Source organism: Theobroma cacao, chromosome 3 (assembly GCF_000208745.1).
Source record: "Theobroma cacao cultivar B97-61/B2 chromosome 3, Criollo_cocoa_genome_V2, whole genome shotgun sequence".
In the NCBI taxonomy this organism is placed as follows: Eukaryota; Viridiplantae; Streptophyta; class Magnoliopsida; order Malvales; family Malvaceae; genus Theobroma; species Theobroma cacao.
The window spans coordinates 3,036,080-3,050,063 of NC_030852.1; the positions used below are offsets into that span (position 1 = coordinate 3,036,080).

General features: G+C 36.0%; 2 protein-coding genes across 2 annotated transcripts; both read right to left on the bottom strand.

The window, feature by feature from the left end:
* On the bottom strand, positions 794–5,810 carry LOC18604206. Its single transcript, XM_018116716.1, has 8 exons — positions 5,298–5,810; positions 4,215–4,658; positions 3,972–4,074; positions 2,648–2,748; positions 2,363–2,537; positions 1,645–1,815; positions 1,447–1,547; positions 794–1,330 (listed from the first exon to the last, which is right to left on the bottom strand). Exons 1-8 carry the CDS (start codon positions 5,655–5,657, stop codon positions 1,271–1,273), a joined length of 1,515 nt encoding a protein of 504 aa, XP_017972205.1. The 5' UTR covers positions 5,658–5,810; the 3' UTR covers positions 794–1,270.
* Positions 6,728–12,484, bottom strand: LOC18604207 (UDP-N-acetylglucosamine--N-acetylmuramyl-(pentapeptide) pyrophosphoryl-undecaprenol N-acetylglucosamine transferase). Its single transcript, XM_018118610.1, has 5 exons — positions 12,080–12,484; positions 11,138–12,004; positions 9,849–9,957; positions 8,455–8,590; positions 6,728–7,345 (listed from the first exon to the last, which is right to left on the bottom strand). The coding sequence occupies exons 1-5, from the start codon at positions 12,172–12,174 to the stop codon at positions 7,218–7,220; spliced, it is 1,335 nt and encodes a 444-aa protein (XP_017974099.1). The 5' UTR covers positions 12,175–12,484; the 3' UTR covers positions 6,728–7,217.

Consider the following 13,984-nt stretch of genomic DNA (forward strand, 5'->3'; position numbering starts at 1 on the left):
TTCATTCCCAAAGAAATGTGTCAATGATAGTTAACTTTTCAAGTATAACAAGTGGGTTGTGCTTTGCATTCCAAGTATACAGATTGCAATTCTCCCCACGCAACCTATCCTGCTTTAGTCAAAGACTGCCTCTCTTATACTTTTGCTTGATGAAGGATTATTAGACTTACGTAGCACAGCAAAAGTTGAATCTAAAGTAAGATAAACAGCTTATTTAATTGAAAATTACTAACTTGGGTGCATTGTATGTATAATTGCAAGGATTATTGAGGCAAAACTCAAATTCTCTGCCTTAACCCAGGCTTGCATTTTCATCACACTCTGTTTTAAAAGCATAATATCTAAAATTTAAATAAAATTTTATTTTTTTATTACATTCAATTAAATTTTTATATTTATATTTTAAATTAAATGTCTTATAAGGTGGCATATTGACATGTCATAATTAATGATAATTTGATATAATAATATAAATATGTGATATTTTCACTTTTTGCGTTAATGCTATAGGATATAAAAAGTGACAAGTAACATTTTGCAGATCTATTTAATTCAAAATAAAAAAATATAAAAACTTGATTAAACACAATAGAAGAATAAAACCTTATTTAAATTTTATTGAATAATTCAAAAAAATTTTAAAGCATTATGTCAATACATAAATGCATTTTGAGACATTAGAGATGCAGGACTCGTGTGAATGGAACAGTGTAAAATTTATGAGAAGGCATATCAAATCATCCAATAATGCAAAAATCAAACAGGTAGGTATCTAGTAGCAAGAAGGAGAACATTATGAAATTAGGACTCATTCACAAATTCTATGGTTGAATCAACTCATCTGAACTCGTTTGACAACATAAATACAACCCCATTAAATGAGATACATGCTTCATGCTGAGCAATATTGAATTTTGTTCTCCACATTAAAAGGATAAAAGAAAAACAGAATACATCTAAAATATTTACCTTAACATCAAATGTTTTATGGGTGTTCAAAATTTCTGAAGGTTATCCATGTACAAATTTTGTTTATATCATATAAGTATGCTACTTTGTCTACATGTCTTTACACATGTACAGACTTGAATACAACAATATATATACATACATGATGTTGATCCTTTACCTCTTTTACGTATGTAATTGATCCGGACTTTTAAGGGGAAGACTCCCTTGAAGATTCTTTGTATCAGGCCCTTTCCAGAAAAAGAAAAATGATGAACTAATGAAGCTTAAATGCAGGTAAAGAAAAGCAGTTGCGAGGAATTCAAGCCTCATCATGACGGTTGAGAAATTCTATTATACATGGATACACCAGATCTATGGCCTGCATCAAAGGAAGTGTAAACGTTTAGGAGAAACTATCATGCTACCTAAATTGGAAATGAATTCCACCGGTTAAGTTGCATCAACTAAAGAGTAGTAATATTATCAACTTCGTACCAGTCGGCCACCCACTATATCATAGTGAGCATAGTGCGGACCACCTGGTTCTCCAAAAACTTTGTAAGTAACCAATGGCTCAGGAATGAGCTTCACTGTTTCTGCTCCATTGATATTACAAACTAAATAAGAAAAAGAAGAAAAGCTAAACAATAAATTAGACCCAATGTAGAAGGGTTGTATGAATTGACATCATACCATATACTGCTTCAGGTGGACAGATTAGATCTTGGTCTCCAGCAATTGCTAAGATAGGGACATTGCTTTTACCAAGATGATTCTTGTAGAAGAAAGTCCCACTCCTGTCTCGCAATCCACCCTCCTGAATGGCTGTTGCTAGCTGCAAGAGAAGCTTAGCAGGCACTGTCTCTGCATATTATGCATTCACTGTGCTTCACAAAATGGTCCAAAAATATAACAATAACTTCAACAAAAAGCACAGACAAAGCCTAAACCATGCCAGGGGTCAAAGGGAGATTAGAAAGACCATTTGAAATCATTCTGCAATTTATCAAGTATGTATGCATCAACAAGAAAGACAGCAAAGAGCAACTTCACAAGGTCGAAGGGGAAAAACAGCTAAGAAATCAGAAAAAAATTAGGGAACTAGGATCTACCACAAACACATGAACATAACAGCAGATGCATCTGCTGCGAAGTTGTGCCTTCTGATTCTTTCTATAACTAATTATAACTAAAACCAGCTGCAGCACCAATTTGACTCATATAACAGACCCTATGTAATAGACCCTATGTAATAGGAAAAGGCTTGTTCTTTTCTTGTACTTTTAAAGCATTTTGAAGCATCCATATAAAACAACACCTTAAAGCATCAGTGCAGAGGTCATTCTTACAATTGCAGGTAAAGCAATTACGCATTACAATGAATAGCAGAAGGTGAAGCACTTTTACTTACCAAAGTTTTCCATAACCAGCTTTTCAAACAACTTTGGATGCATCATGTCTGAGGCAGAAATTTGAGAATTCAACCAGGACAGGATGTAGGGAGGACGAGTTGCAAAAGGATAGGCTGCAGCAATCAATGGCCCAATTGGAATGACAGGAATATTGAGGACCTGCAGAGGGTCTGCCTGCTCACCACAGGGAAATAACATCAGCTTATTGTCATTATCTGCAAATGGCAAGTCATCACACTTAAACAAGGAAAAGCTTGTAAGCAATTCGCTTTAGTAACACTTGCCAGGGGTAAAAGCAGTTTGAGTGATGATTTAGAAGACATATAATCCAATGATGATGCCAAAGCAGTGACTGATGCCAATCCAGAATCCCTCCCTTCAAAACCTTATGAAAATAACACCTTTTAGCACTCAAATATTTATTGTTCAAGGAACAATGTATGTCAAAGCAAAATGAAAAGCGCCCAGATCGAACTGCTACTATAAAAATATGCTTCACAATATAATCAGAATTGAGTACCGACATTGGATGATTTTGAAATTGTGACTGTGTAAGCAATTTATTTTGATATTGCTTATAAATGTCTACAATCCATTATCAAGCAAGCCTAACACCAAACTACCCCCTGAACTGAAGAGAAATTAAAACAAAAATCAAGCATATTCTGCAAAGCACCAAAACTTAATGAGAGAAGAAGTGGATTGAATGAGTATTACACATAAAATCAGGATTTTGTAGCCCTACACAGAATCCATTTTGTTCGTTCTTTTTTAAAGTGTCACAATTATTTTGTAGGAGAATAAAGAAGCAACCATTCACTAAAAGCCTAAGGAAATGCTAATAGAAATTAATTACAAGTCTGAGACATGATTGATGCTAATCATTTGCAGAGATCTAAGTAAGCCAGGTAAAGGAGTTCTTCACAAAGAAGACAAGGAACTAGAACATCTATATCTAACAAGCCTACAGCATCTATAAGCCCTCTACACACTGCCTCTAAGAAATTGACTCTCCCCATAAAGGACTACAGTTCATCAAAAGATTTCATCTCTATCATGGTTGACATGCTTTAGCCATCCCCTTTAACTAAAACTCCAACAGTTTGAATCTTACATGAGCCTCACTGAGGCAAAATCAACAAATTCAAGCATCAGATCTATATTGAACAAGCTAAGAACTTTTTATCAGTTTAACCAATATTGCCAGTACCTAGATCAACATAAGTTGTGCACAATGTTTGCCATTCTTTTATCAAAAAATAAATTCAGTGTTAAAAAGTTAACTTGTCTAAGAAGTCCATATAAAACCGTTCACAAGTCTAATTCAGCTGGTGCTTTGGTCCCAAGAAAATGAAATTCAAATTGATCTTAGGAAGTGAAATCCAGTAGGAGATCACAGCTTCAAATTTACTAAACAAATTCTAATCACAAAGAAATAGAGAAATTAAACAAGCAAGTTGAATATTAAAAATTGAAGCAAATATCAACAGCAAACTATTTTTCAATAGAACAGGTAGTTGCCAACAAAATTCTCTATGCATTAATAGCTGTCTACAAACATGGGTCATAAAGGTAGATGACACATGCAAGTTCGGTACAGAATCTTACAACATCGTGATAGCATCGCATATAGCAAGATACCCCCCATTGAATGACCAACTGCAAACAGCTTGCCATCCTTTGGTTTGCTCTTAGTCTTTATGTATTCCATCTAAGATGAAAATTTTATTACAATAATACTTAAGTTAGTTGCTATTAGTAGCCAACTGGTGTATATGTAAGATTATAGGGAGATATTACTACAGAACTTCTTAGATGAAAGCCTTTTATACTAAAGGAATGGCACCTCACCGCAGCAGGGACATCTTCTTCTAGGTAGTGATCAAAATCCCAATCATACTTCACAATCAGATCAAGTTGTTTCTGTACATCTTTTAGTGCTGTAGAAACACGGTCTTGCATATAGAAAATCCGTGCTGCAGGTGATCTTTCACCTTCTTCCATTATATTTACAAGCTTTTGGATAAAATCCCCAATTTGATCAGCAAAAGCAAAGCTTTTTCCTGTTTCAGAAAAACCTGAAAAGCTTCTTTTCATTGAAAAACTCCCATAAGCTGTGTTAGCAAGAGTACCATATTTTCCATCCTTCACATAAAAATCTTTCCTCTGAGACATAGCATTTAAAGGGTCTTTCACTTGTCCAAAGTCTACTCCTTGTGCACTCAAGCCAGCACCTCTGAGTTCGAGAATCCACGTATCATATCCTTGTCCAGACATGAAGCGTGCAAACGAGGACTGAACCGTAATATACATCATCAATAGACTCAAAAACGAGAACCCAGGAAAGCTAAACGCCTAGAAACTACAATCTAATGGAAGAAACTACAGCATAAAAAGCAAGCATAAACCCAGAAAGTCAGAAGCTACAAATCGCGATGCAATGACAGAAAGGATGAATACCGAGAAAGACTAGAAGCTTAAAAATTGGTAATAAGAACAAACCTATAAAAGCTAGAAGCCACGAAATTACAATCCAAAGACAGCCAGAATCAAACATTCACAAAAGCTATATGCTCAAAAACTGTAATCCGATGACAGAAACAAGAACAAACCCTTAAAGGGTAGAATCCTATAAATTACAAATTATCGCCGAAACAAGTATTAACACACAAAGGTAGAAGTTTAAAAATCAAAATCCAATGACAGAAACAATTAAAAACCCAGAAAAGGTAGAAGCTTAAAAATTATAATCCAGGAAAAAAAAAACCCGAAAAAGCGAGAAGCTTAATTACCTACAATCCAATGAGAGAAACCAGAACAAACCCATAGAAGCAAGAAGCTTTAGGAATCGTAATCCCAAAAAAGAAGGCATCTTGTGACCTTCGAAAGCAGTTGCATGCAATTTAGAAGAACAAGAAGAGAAAGAAAGCTAACCTCAGGGGAGAGATCATAAGCAATAGCATTGGTCCCAATGCCTGACAAAAGCATCAACGGATGATTCCTCGACGGCGCCTCCGGAGAAGGAAGGTACCTCCACAGAGCCACCCTCCATTCCGATTTCTCTACTTCCACGTAGTGAAGCTCGTCAGCTGTACAGATATTTGGGTCCTTCTTTTCATTCTTTTTCTCTACATTTCTCTTGAATGCAGCTTTGGTCACGGGCGACCATCCTCGAATCCTGGTGGGGCGATGAAATGAGCATGGAAATCGGGGTGTTGGGTCGGAGCGAGAAGGATTAAAGGATAAGAAAGTGGCAGCGAAACGAAAGTCCGACTGGAATTGGACAAGTACCATTTTCTGTTTGCTTTATTGAATTTTTCTTTTGATTCTCTCTTTCTTTTTGAATGTTTGCGGGAAAAATGGCTACTACTGCTTTTTATGGCGGTTCCACTTTGCATGCGACAATTTAATGTCAAACTAGTTGCTTAGCTGTTCTCGAACTTATCTAACACAAATATCTTCAAAGAAATTATTTATCCCATCTGCCAATAACTTAAAGAGAACTTTCCTGTCACTTGTCTTTGTTTTTGGCAAATACAAGAATTTTTCCTTTCCTTCTTTTTTGTTTTGGCAATTTTGTGGGATTTTCAGTTGACAGACGTAAACACTTCTCTTGTAAGTCACTCATGTATTCATTGATTGATACCTTGGTGGCGGATCGAAGGCTTTCATGGATTTTTTTTCTTTTTGGTTAAATAATTACGTGTAAGCCTCAGCTTCATTTATGGTTCATAAAATAGACCGTTGACCCTTTGCTTGCTCAGAAGAGCCATTTTAATCTTGAAAATGACACTTGCTTGGGCCAACTGAATTAGCCTCATACGTCTTTTCTTTTTTTTTTCTGAATTCCCTTCAGTCCATTTCAGCACCATCTGAATCTGCTTCCTGGCTCCAACACCAATCATTCATGTTAAAACCATGCTGCTGCTTCCCAGCCAGCTTTCCTGTCAAGATTTTAATGCAATTTTTTTTCTTTTAAAGGAGGGATCAAGTTACACTCAGGTTATTATATCTTTTTCCAACTTTCTGTTCAATTATTGTTTTACCAGACTATTTGTTAGATTTAATAATCTAGTCATACTCATCATGTAGGATAATTTTCAAATAAATATAATTTATATCATATTGATGGAGCATATTAAGATATTTTATAATAGATAATTAACAGCTAAAAGTTATATCAGTTTATTTTTGTGGGTGCAAGGTCAAATGCTTAATAACCATGAATCCTTTGCTATGTAGGCATTTAGCACAGGCCTAAATGCCATGTGTGACCCCCTTCACCATTTTCAGGCAACAGGATTTAGATGAAAACACATTCATAAACAAAACTACATGAAGTAGTTGTCAATGTTCCCAAGTACAAAATCAACGTAGCTAAGTGCAACCAAATTACAGATATCAAACAGAATCTCATTTTATTTGGATACAAAGAAATGAGGTACCAACCCTGATGGAGTCAAACCACTTGCCCTCGGTGAAATAGTTGGAGTGGCTTGGACTCAAATCTGTTCGAGTTTTAGCTCTCTTAACATCTCTTTTCACATTGTAGCAAAGAATCAAAACAAAATTGTGTTAACTATCCAGTCAGTTCTTTCTTCCTGATCTAACTACTAATGATGAATGGAAATCCACCATAAGGACAACTCATATATGGGGTAAGGCTTAAAAGAGAGAGTAATCCTATGATCCTCACAAAACACTCCTGCAGAATTCTGTGGACTTGGTTTTAAATTACAGTTAAGCCATTTGAGAAAAATATTGGTTGATATCCATGAACAAAAAATATTGTCCCACAAGAACAACGAACAGCAGGGGTTCTTGAGCAGGAAAAATTATTAGTCATCAACTTCATTACTGTTTCTCCTTCACCGCTGATAAGTTAACTAGCGAAAGGATGTGTTTTGCAATCTCTGCAGAAGCATCGAGCTTTGCAGCTTTAAGAGCCCTCTCAGACATCTCGGTCAGCAGGTTCTCATCCCCTGTCACAATGGCCAGACATGAAATGGAAAATAAAAAAAAAAATTCAAGCATGTGCCTTTTTAAGGGCAAAACAGGGTATATTATGTATTAACTCTTCTGTAATAAAAAGACAAAATCAGCGTGATGATATAAAATGCACGCAACAAGTTTATGAATTTCTATTGCATGTACACAGAAACAGGAGTGATGCCATTCATACCCAATATAACTGATCTTGTGACTGTATAAAAGGACCAGCTCAGTATCACAAATTTTATCAGTTAAATGAAAAGGGTTTAGGGTAAACAAGTAAACAAAAACTACTACATAATATAGAGAAGTAAAGGATATAAATGCTTCAAGAGAATTAATGTCTTTAAAATGTTTTCAACTTAGATAGTGGAAATGGCAGGACAGTACAATGGCCTGCAAAATAGAATTCATTACTTGAGCGACTCACTCTTCTCTTCTACTATTTAATTTCTCCTTGCAAACTATTCATTTTAAGCTAACTAATCTTCTGAAACAGATGTAATGTTGTGGAATCCAAAAGATTTCACCATAGATCCATCTCACTGATGAATTACAGCAGAAGATTTCCTGAGGAACTTCACATGAAAAATTCTAGTTATTTCAAACAATTGATAGTCCACAATGCTTTAGGTTTATACTTTTTTTGTTCAATCAAATGTGAAAAACACTAGCTTTAATTAGTTAACTCTACTCAACTAAACAAACTTTCAATCCCGGACTTCTTTGGGGTTGGTTATGTGAATCCATTTTCTCCATTCTGCCTGATTTAAGCCACAATCTGAGTGATGTTTAGGTACCAAAATTTATCACCTAGAATAGAAATTTTAGTCAAAAGTACAACACTTTGCATGTTTAGACTTCCTAATTTCTAATGCATCTCCATCATATAATTCTTTCTAGAATGTCAAGAATTGATCATCTACATATATGTAAAAAGGACTTTGAGTGTTTCAATCATAACACTTACATGACATGAAATATCTCCTAAACATCAGGTAATTAGGAAAATTCAGTATTCAAAATTACCATCCTCATGACATTTGATTATCAGATTCCCGATTTCTAATCATAAATACAAGCAATGGCTGTAATATACCTAATATTTCTGATATAGCGGTCCCAAGGGTGGTTGAATCAAGTTCATCCTCAGTTATAACCATTGAACCTGCTACGTCTGCCATTAGAGAAGCATTTCTGAATTGATGTCCTTCTGCAACATTTGGTGATGGAATCTACAGCATCAAAGAGACAAATAAGGAGTAGAGAACTAGGCAAACAAATAAAAACTAGGCAGAAGGTAGTATTATGGCTAAGCTCACAAGCAGAATGACTTAATTAATTGTAAACCAATCTTTTGGCACAAAATCAAGCAATAATGTCACAACAAAAAAGAAAAAAAAAACATCAACGTAATGTGAAACATTGCCTCAGCCTACATGAGGTTTTGATGCTTATATTAGAAGGATCCCAACAAATAGCAATGTTACTACCGGACAAGCTAGAGGACACAACTAACACACATCAATCCACAAATATGCAGTAGAGATTTTGATTTGGAACTCACACAGGATATCTTTGCATGTGTTACCAATTAGGAAAATTAATCCAAAATCAACATCCATCATGCATGATATCTATTGATAGATTATGCACAGTTTGTTGGTGACTATACAAGGCACAAGCAGTGGCCCCAAAGAGCTAGTTTTATTGACCATTTATTTTCTCACATTCCGTATTAGGCATAATCTAATCAATCTCAAGACTAAGAACCAGTTAAAATATTCGGATCTTAGACAGGGATGTGTATCATCAACAATTTTATTTAAACCTCTGGATTATGAAAAATTTTTCAAAGTTGTGATTTCAGAACCTTGAAAAAGAAAACATCCCATATCTTCTAAAGGCACAAGAGTACTGGTTTAGATATTATTAAGGAAAAAATAGTTGCACTTATCATCAATGCCTCATAAGATCATCACTACTACATAATATTATCATGGTTTCCATGACCTTTGATTTCCTTAAAACAAAATTCAGAGATATCTTATAGCATCATGGTTGAGTAAATTTCCACAAGGATATATCTTCTTATTTAGTTACCATCATCTCACTTTCCTCACGTAAATGTTTAAGGCAGTCATCACTGCAACAGGAAGCAGAAAATATTTGCCAAGTCTTTTATCATTTGGAATAATCATTCTTCAGGCTACAACATGTATTCTGCGATAACTTTCATTCATTCAAATATTATTAGAGGATGACAAAATATTCAAGAGTATCCTCTACCAAATATTTGGTATAATATGTTATCTGAAGAGATAATCATCTGTCTAGAGATGTCAAATAGCAGTTAAACCATCCTAGCAGGCATGCTAGATAAGTAGAATAGGTCTAGTTAGCTCATTCATGGTTTTGACATTATTAGAAACTGATGTTAAAGAAACAAGTAAAAAAAAAAGAAGATAAAAAGGGTGATGGTCTCCAATCTACCAATATAGAAGGCTTCCCAGTAGCCAAGATCTCAGAACAAGTCATTGCACCAGCTCGAGAAATGATGAGGTCGGCTGCTGCATATGCCAATTCCATTGAATGCAAGAACCTTCATAATTTCAGAGATACATCAGATTTGAGGAAACTAAGAATTAGCACTTTGGTAAGCACAGTATTATATAAAAATCTGAGCGTCTTTGACTAACCACAACCCAGACAAGATTAGCAACAATAAGCTCATCACATTTCGAGCCAGACTTCTAGAACAATGTCAGGTATTTGAAAGCAGGGGTTTGGGATAGAACTGCCAATTGAGATGATGGATGCCAGTAATACAATTATAGAACTGTTATCTGGATCAAACTAACAATGAGGAACAGAAGCCCGATAAGTAAATAGACAGTGTGCAACAACATTTGACATTTTTGAAAAAAAAAAATTAATTCAATTGGATGGGTTCAACCACTCTACAAGAGAAATTTGCCTTTTGATGAGGACATCATATGTTAACAAGAGCTTATTAATTCTTTTGAATTCCGGTAACATATTGGAGAGCCTATAGAGAGGATAATGAGGTATACTCCGCATCAGCACAACCAGGTGCAAGTTGACTCTCAAGACAATATAAAGTTATCATTACATGGAAAAAAATGATAGCAGATCAAAAGTTATATTCCAGCAGCTGAGCAGGCTTACGATCAACTGAGAAGCATCACAACCTTACAAGGGCAAATAAAATAAACATGCACCTTGACCTGGATATACAGACATGGAATCTAATGCATGATTTACTAAATGCCCAAGGCTGTTACATATTTGTCTTCTCTTCAATGTGAAGATATGAATGTGTGTCTACCAAACTTACATATCTTTGTGACTCATAAAGTAGCACATATTTCTCCTCATTGTCTTCTCAACATCATCCTTGTAGCCAATTTTCCTTGATTATTAGCAATAACAAGGTTATAATAAATGCAGTCCTTAAAGAATTCAAAACTTCTGTGTGCTGTAAAGGCATCATTTCTTCAAAAATGTTACACATTATTCTTCCCTTTTAGTGTACGACATGTTTAAATTATGAAATAACCAGCAAAGGAGGCAGAAGAGAATGAAGTCATATAATCATTTCTGCTTTAAACAGCGCAAACAAACACAGTACTAGTAGGGATACTAGTCTCACGTCTTAAATTAATCAAACAAAAAATATTAATCATTTGACATAACTAAGCAAGAGACAAATATGGAACAACTATGTTAAATCCTACAGTCACAAACACAGGGCAACTTACGGTGTCAAAAGCAGCTGCCGATGGTTCCTAACCAAGCTCTCCATTTCATTAAACGACTCGACCCCTGTTTGCCATATAATGAACCAATTCTTATGTTCCAACAGCAACTGAGAGTACACATTCAACAAAGCAATGTTAACAGCATTAGCTCCTAAGGACCCTCCAAGAACCAAAATCACTTTGACCTCCTCTGAAGAGCCCTCCATTTTCGCCAATTCGGGAAAAAAATGCAACCTTGACACTGCCTTTGAAGCCAAACCTTTCAAAGACAACCTCACAGGATTTCCACAGACAACACACTTTTCTTTTCTTGGGAAACACTCAACCGTTGAATTGAACGCAACAAACACCAAATCAGCAAAGAAAGAAAGAACCCAATTTGCGATACCCGGAACAGAGTTCTGTTCTTGGATCACAAGCTTGGTCCTTTGTAGCAAAGCAGCTAAACAGACAGGAAAAGAAACATACCCACCAGTTCCAATGACTATATGAGGTTCAAATTTTGACAAAAGGGTGTAGCTTTTGATAATGGATTTGATCAGACGGTAAGGGAGGAAGAGGTTCTGGGGAGACGAGAAAGGCCTAGCTAATTGGACGGCTGGGATAGATTTGAACTCAAAATGAGCTGACGGAATAGCTGTGCTTTCCATGCTGTCGGGGCAGCCTAAGAAGAGCACTTTGCAGGTTGGGTTGACGAGTTTGAGCTCATCTGCTATAGCTACAGCCGGGTAGATGTGTCCTCCAGTGCCACCGGCTGCAAATGCCACGTGGACTCTCTCCGGGGCCTTGCTGGCGGTGCTGCTGCTGCTAGCGGTTTGATCATTTCTGGATTGATTTATGGAAAGGCAGAAGCTGATGCTAAAAGACCTGCCAAAAAGAGAGAATTTTCAGAGAGTTTAGCTAAGGGAAATTTGTAGGTATGCATAAAAGAGTTTAGTTTACCTGGGTTTTGAAGGTAGAGATGAGGAGGAGGGATATAATGGTAAACAAGGAGGTTTAGGAGGGGTAGAGAGGAGAAAGTGGGTCTTGGTAGCCATTTTCAAGGCATTTGTTTTTCAGCTGCTCAGGTTTCAAATTGCTTTGAGAGATGGAAACTTTTACTTCTTCGCATTCTTTTCTCCTTTTTTGGATTTTTGTTTTTGAAGAAATGAGAGAGTTTTGAAGGGCAGTTGACAGGCTTCAAACAGCTGCGGAAGAAGGGAAGTTAGCAGCCTGTTCCCTGGTCGGTTGGGCGGCTTTTATGTTCCTTTTGAAAGCTGCTGATTTGGACACCCTTTGCTGTACTTGCTCTTTCGTTTCTATTTTTTACAGAAGGAAAATTTTCAAGGAAAGACGGAGGGCTCAAATATAGGAATAGGTTTAAGAATTTCAACTTAAAATGTATCAGAAGGTCCATAAGTTTTTCAATTATTGGATCAAAGGTTTCTGTGCATGAGATAATAAGAAGTTGATAACAGAATATTGTAAATAAAATGAATATAAAATGATAAATAGCTCTCTTCAACCAATTTGAGTTAAGACTTTTAAGTGCATAAGTTTGCTTTTTATGACCAAACAGTTTTCTGGTTTAGTCTTAATCATTAAGCACTTGAAATTAAAAAAACAGAGGACAATTCCTTTGTGGAAAATAATATGGCTGAATTATTGGAACAAGGAAAGCCAAAAAATCATGACCAAATAGAACAAACAGAAGTGCACGATCCACATTGAATGAATCATAAATCTGCTAACCATGTCCTGCCTTCATGACAGTAACAGAAGGGAAAGTGGCTGATCCACATTGCAAAAAATAGACATTCCAGCTGCAAGTAGTAGATATTACTACCATGGTAGTATTTGTTTGCCTGGCCAGTATTTTTCAACTCATTTATATGATCCCATTTCAAGCGGTACATATTTCTGGTGAAATCTTTTGTTCTCAGAATTAGACTCTACTTAGGAAAAAACAAAAACTAAGGCAAAACGTGACAAAAACTTTGCATCAGAAGACTAAAAGTTCTCAGGTATGCCCCTAAATAAAATATACTAAAACAACCGGCTCAACAGGATCTTACACCAAAGTTTGTTTTCTAGTGTTGCAAAGCAATACTGATAGATTCCCTAGAATGCACGTTGAATATGCAGAAGTCAACACTTAATATGCTGGTAATATGACAAAAGACTGTTCCTGCACATTCTCTCATCGCCATGGGCACTATAAAGAAACTGATGTCAGCCTGTTAGATTTGCAAGCCAGTAGCAACGTCATTGTCAATGAGCTGTTGAGTGATGATCAAACAGTTTCTGCTTTTTCCATATGATCTCTAGGGTACAAGTTATTGCTGCGTTTTAGTTGGGCACAAGACTGTCATCTCACTGGATTTCTCAGTTTTGCACAACAGTACAATGGCAAGTCCCCTTCTCTCTGGCCTCTGAATGTGCTCTCCACATCTAATTCACATGGGCTTGCAACTAGCACAAGCTCTGATTCTCAAATCCTTGTAAGAGAAATGGAGTAAACATTTGCGTGCCTAGAAATATACATCCAATTTTAAACTCACACCTGAAAGCAACTAGGGCTCTCTATCATCTGAAATATTGCATTGCAGCACTTTGGACTGGAAGTCTGTAATTGCATGGATTTTATTCTGACATTTATGCTTGCTTGATTTTTTCTTTCTATACAACTGGTAGAACCTCTAAGTTTCAAATTCCATATAAAAGGAATGCATATGAGGTAAGCAATTGACTCAAAGCCCCTTCAAAATAATTGAACAATCAAGGCAAATCAGGACTTCTTAATTATTATGTTACACCATACTATAACATTTTATTTTACAGGAGAAAGGTAGCCAGATGAAAAAGAAG

Excerpts from the sequence above, each read along its gene's own strand:
- LOC18604206 (XM_018116716.1), bottom strand. The coding sequence starts at position 5,657 with ATGGTACTTGTCCAATTCCAGTCGGACTTTCGTTTCGCTGCCACTTTC. Across the intron at positions 4,659-5,297 it reads CTTATGATCTCTCCCCTGAG|TCCTCGTTTGCACGCTTCAT; the intron begins GTTAGCTTTCTT and ends ATTACGGTTCAG. Across the intron at positions 4,075-4,214 it reads AAGAAGATGTCCCTGCTGCG|ATGGAATACATAAAGACTAA; the intron begins GTGAGGTGCCAT and ends TTTTCATCTTAG.
- LOC18604207 (XM_018118610.1), bottom strand. The coding sequence starts at position 12,174 with ATGGCTACCAAGACCCACTTTCTCCTCTCTACCCCTCCTAAACCTCCT. Across the intron at positions 12,005-12,079 it reads TCTCTACCTTCAAAACCCAG|GTCTTTTAGCATCAGCTTCT; the intron begins GTAAACTAAACT and ends TCTTTTTGGCAG. Across the intron at positions 7,346-8,454 it reads CGCTATATCAGAAATATTAG|GGGATGAGAACCTGCTGACC; the intron begins GTATATTACAGC and ends CCATTGTGACAG.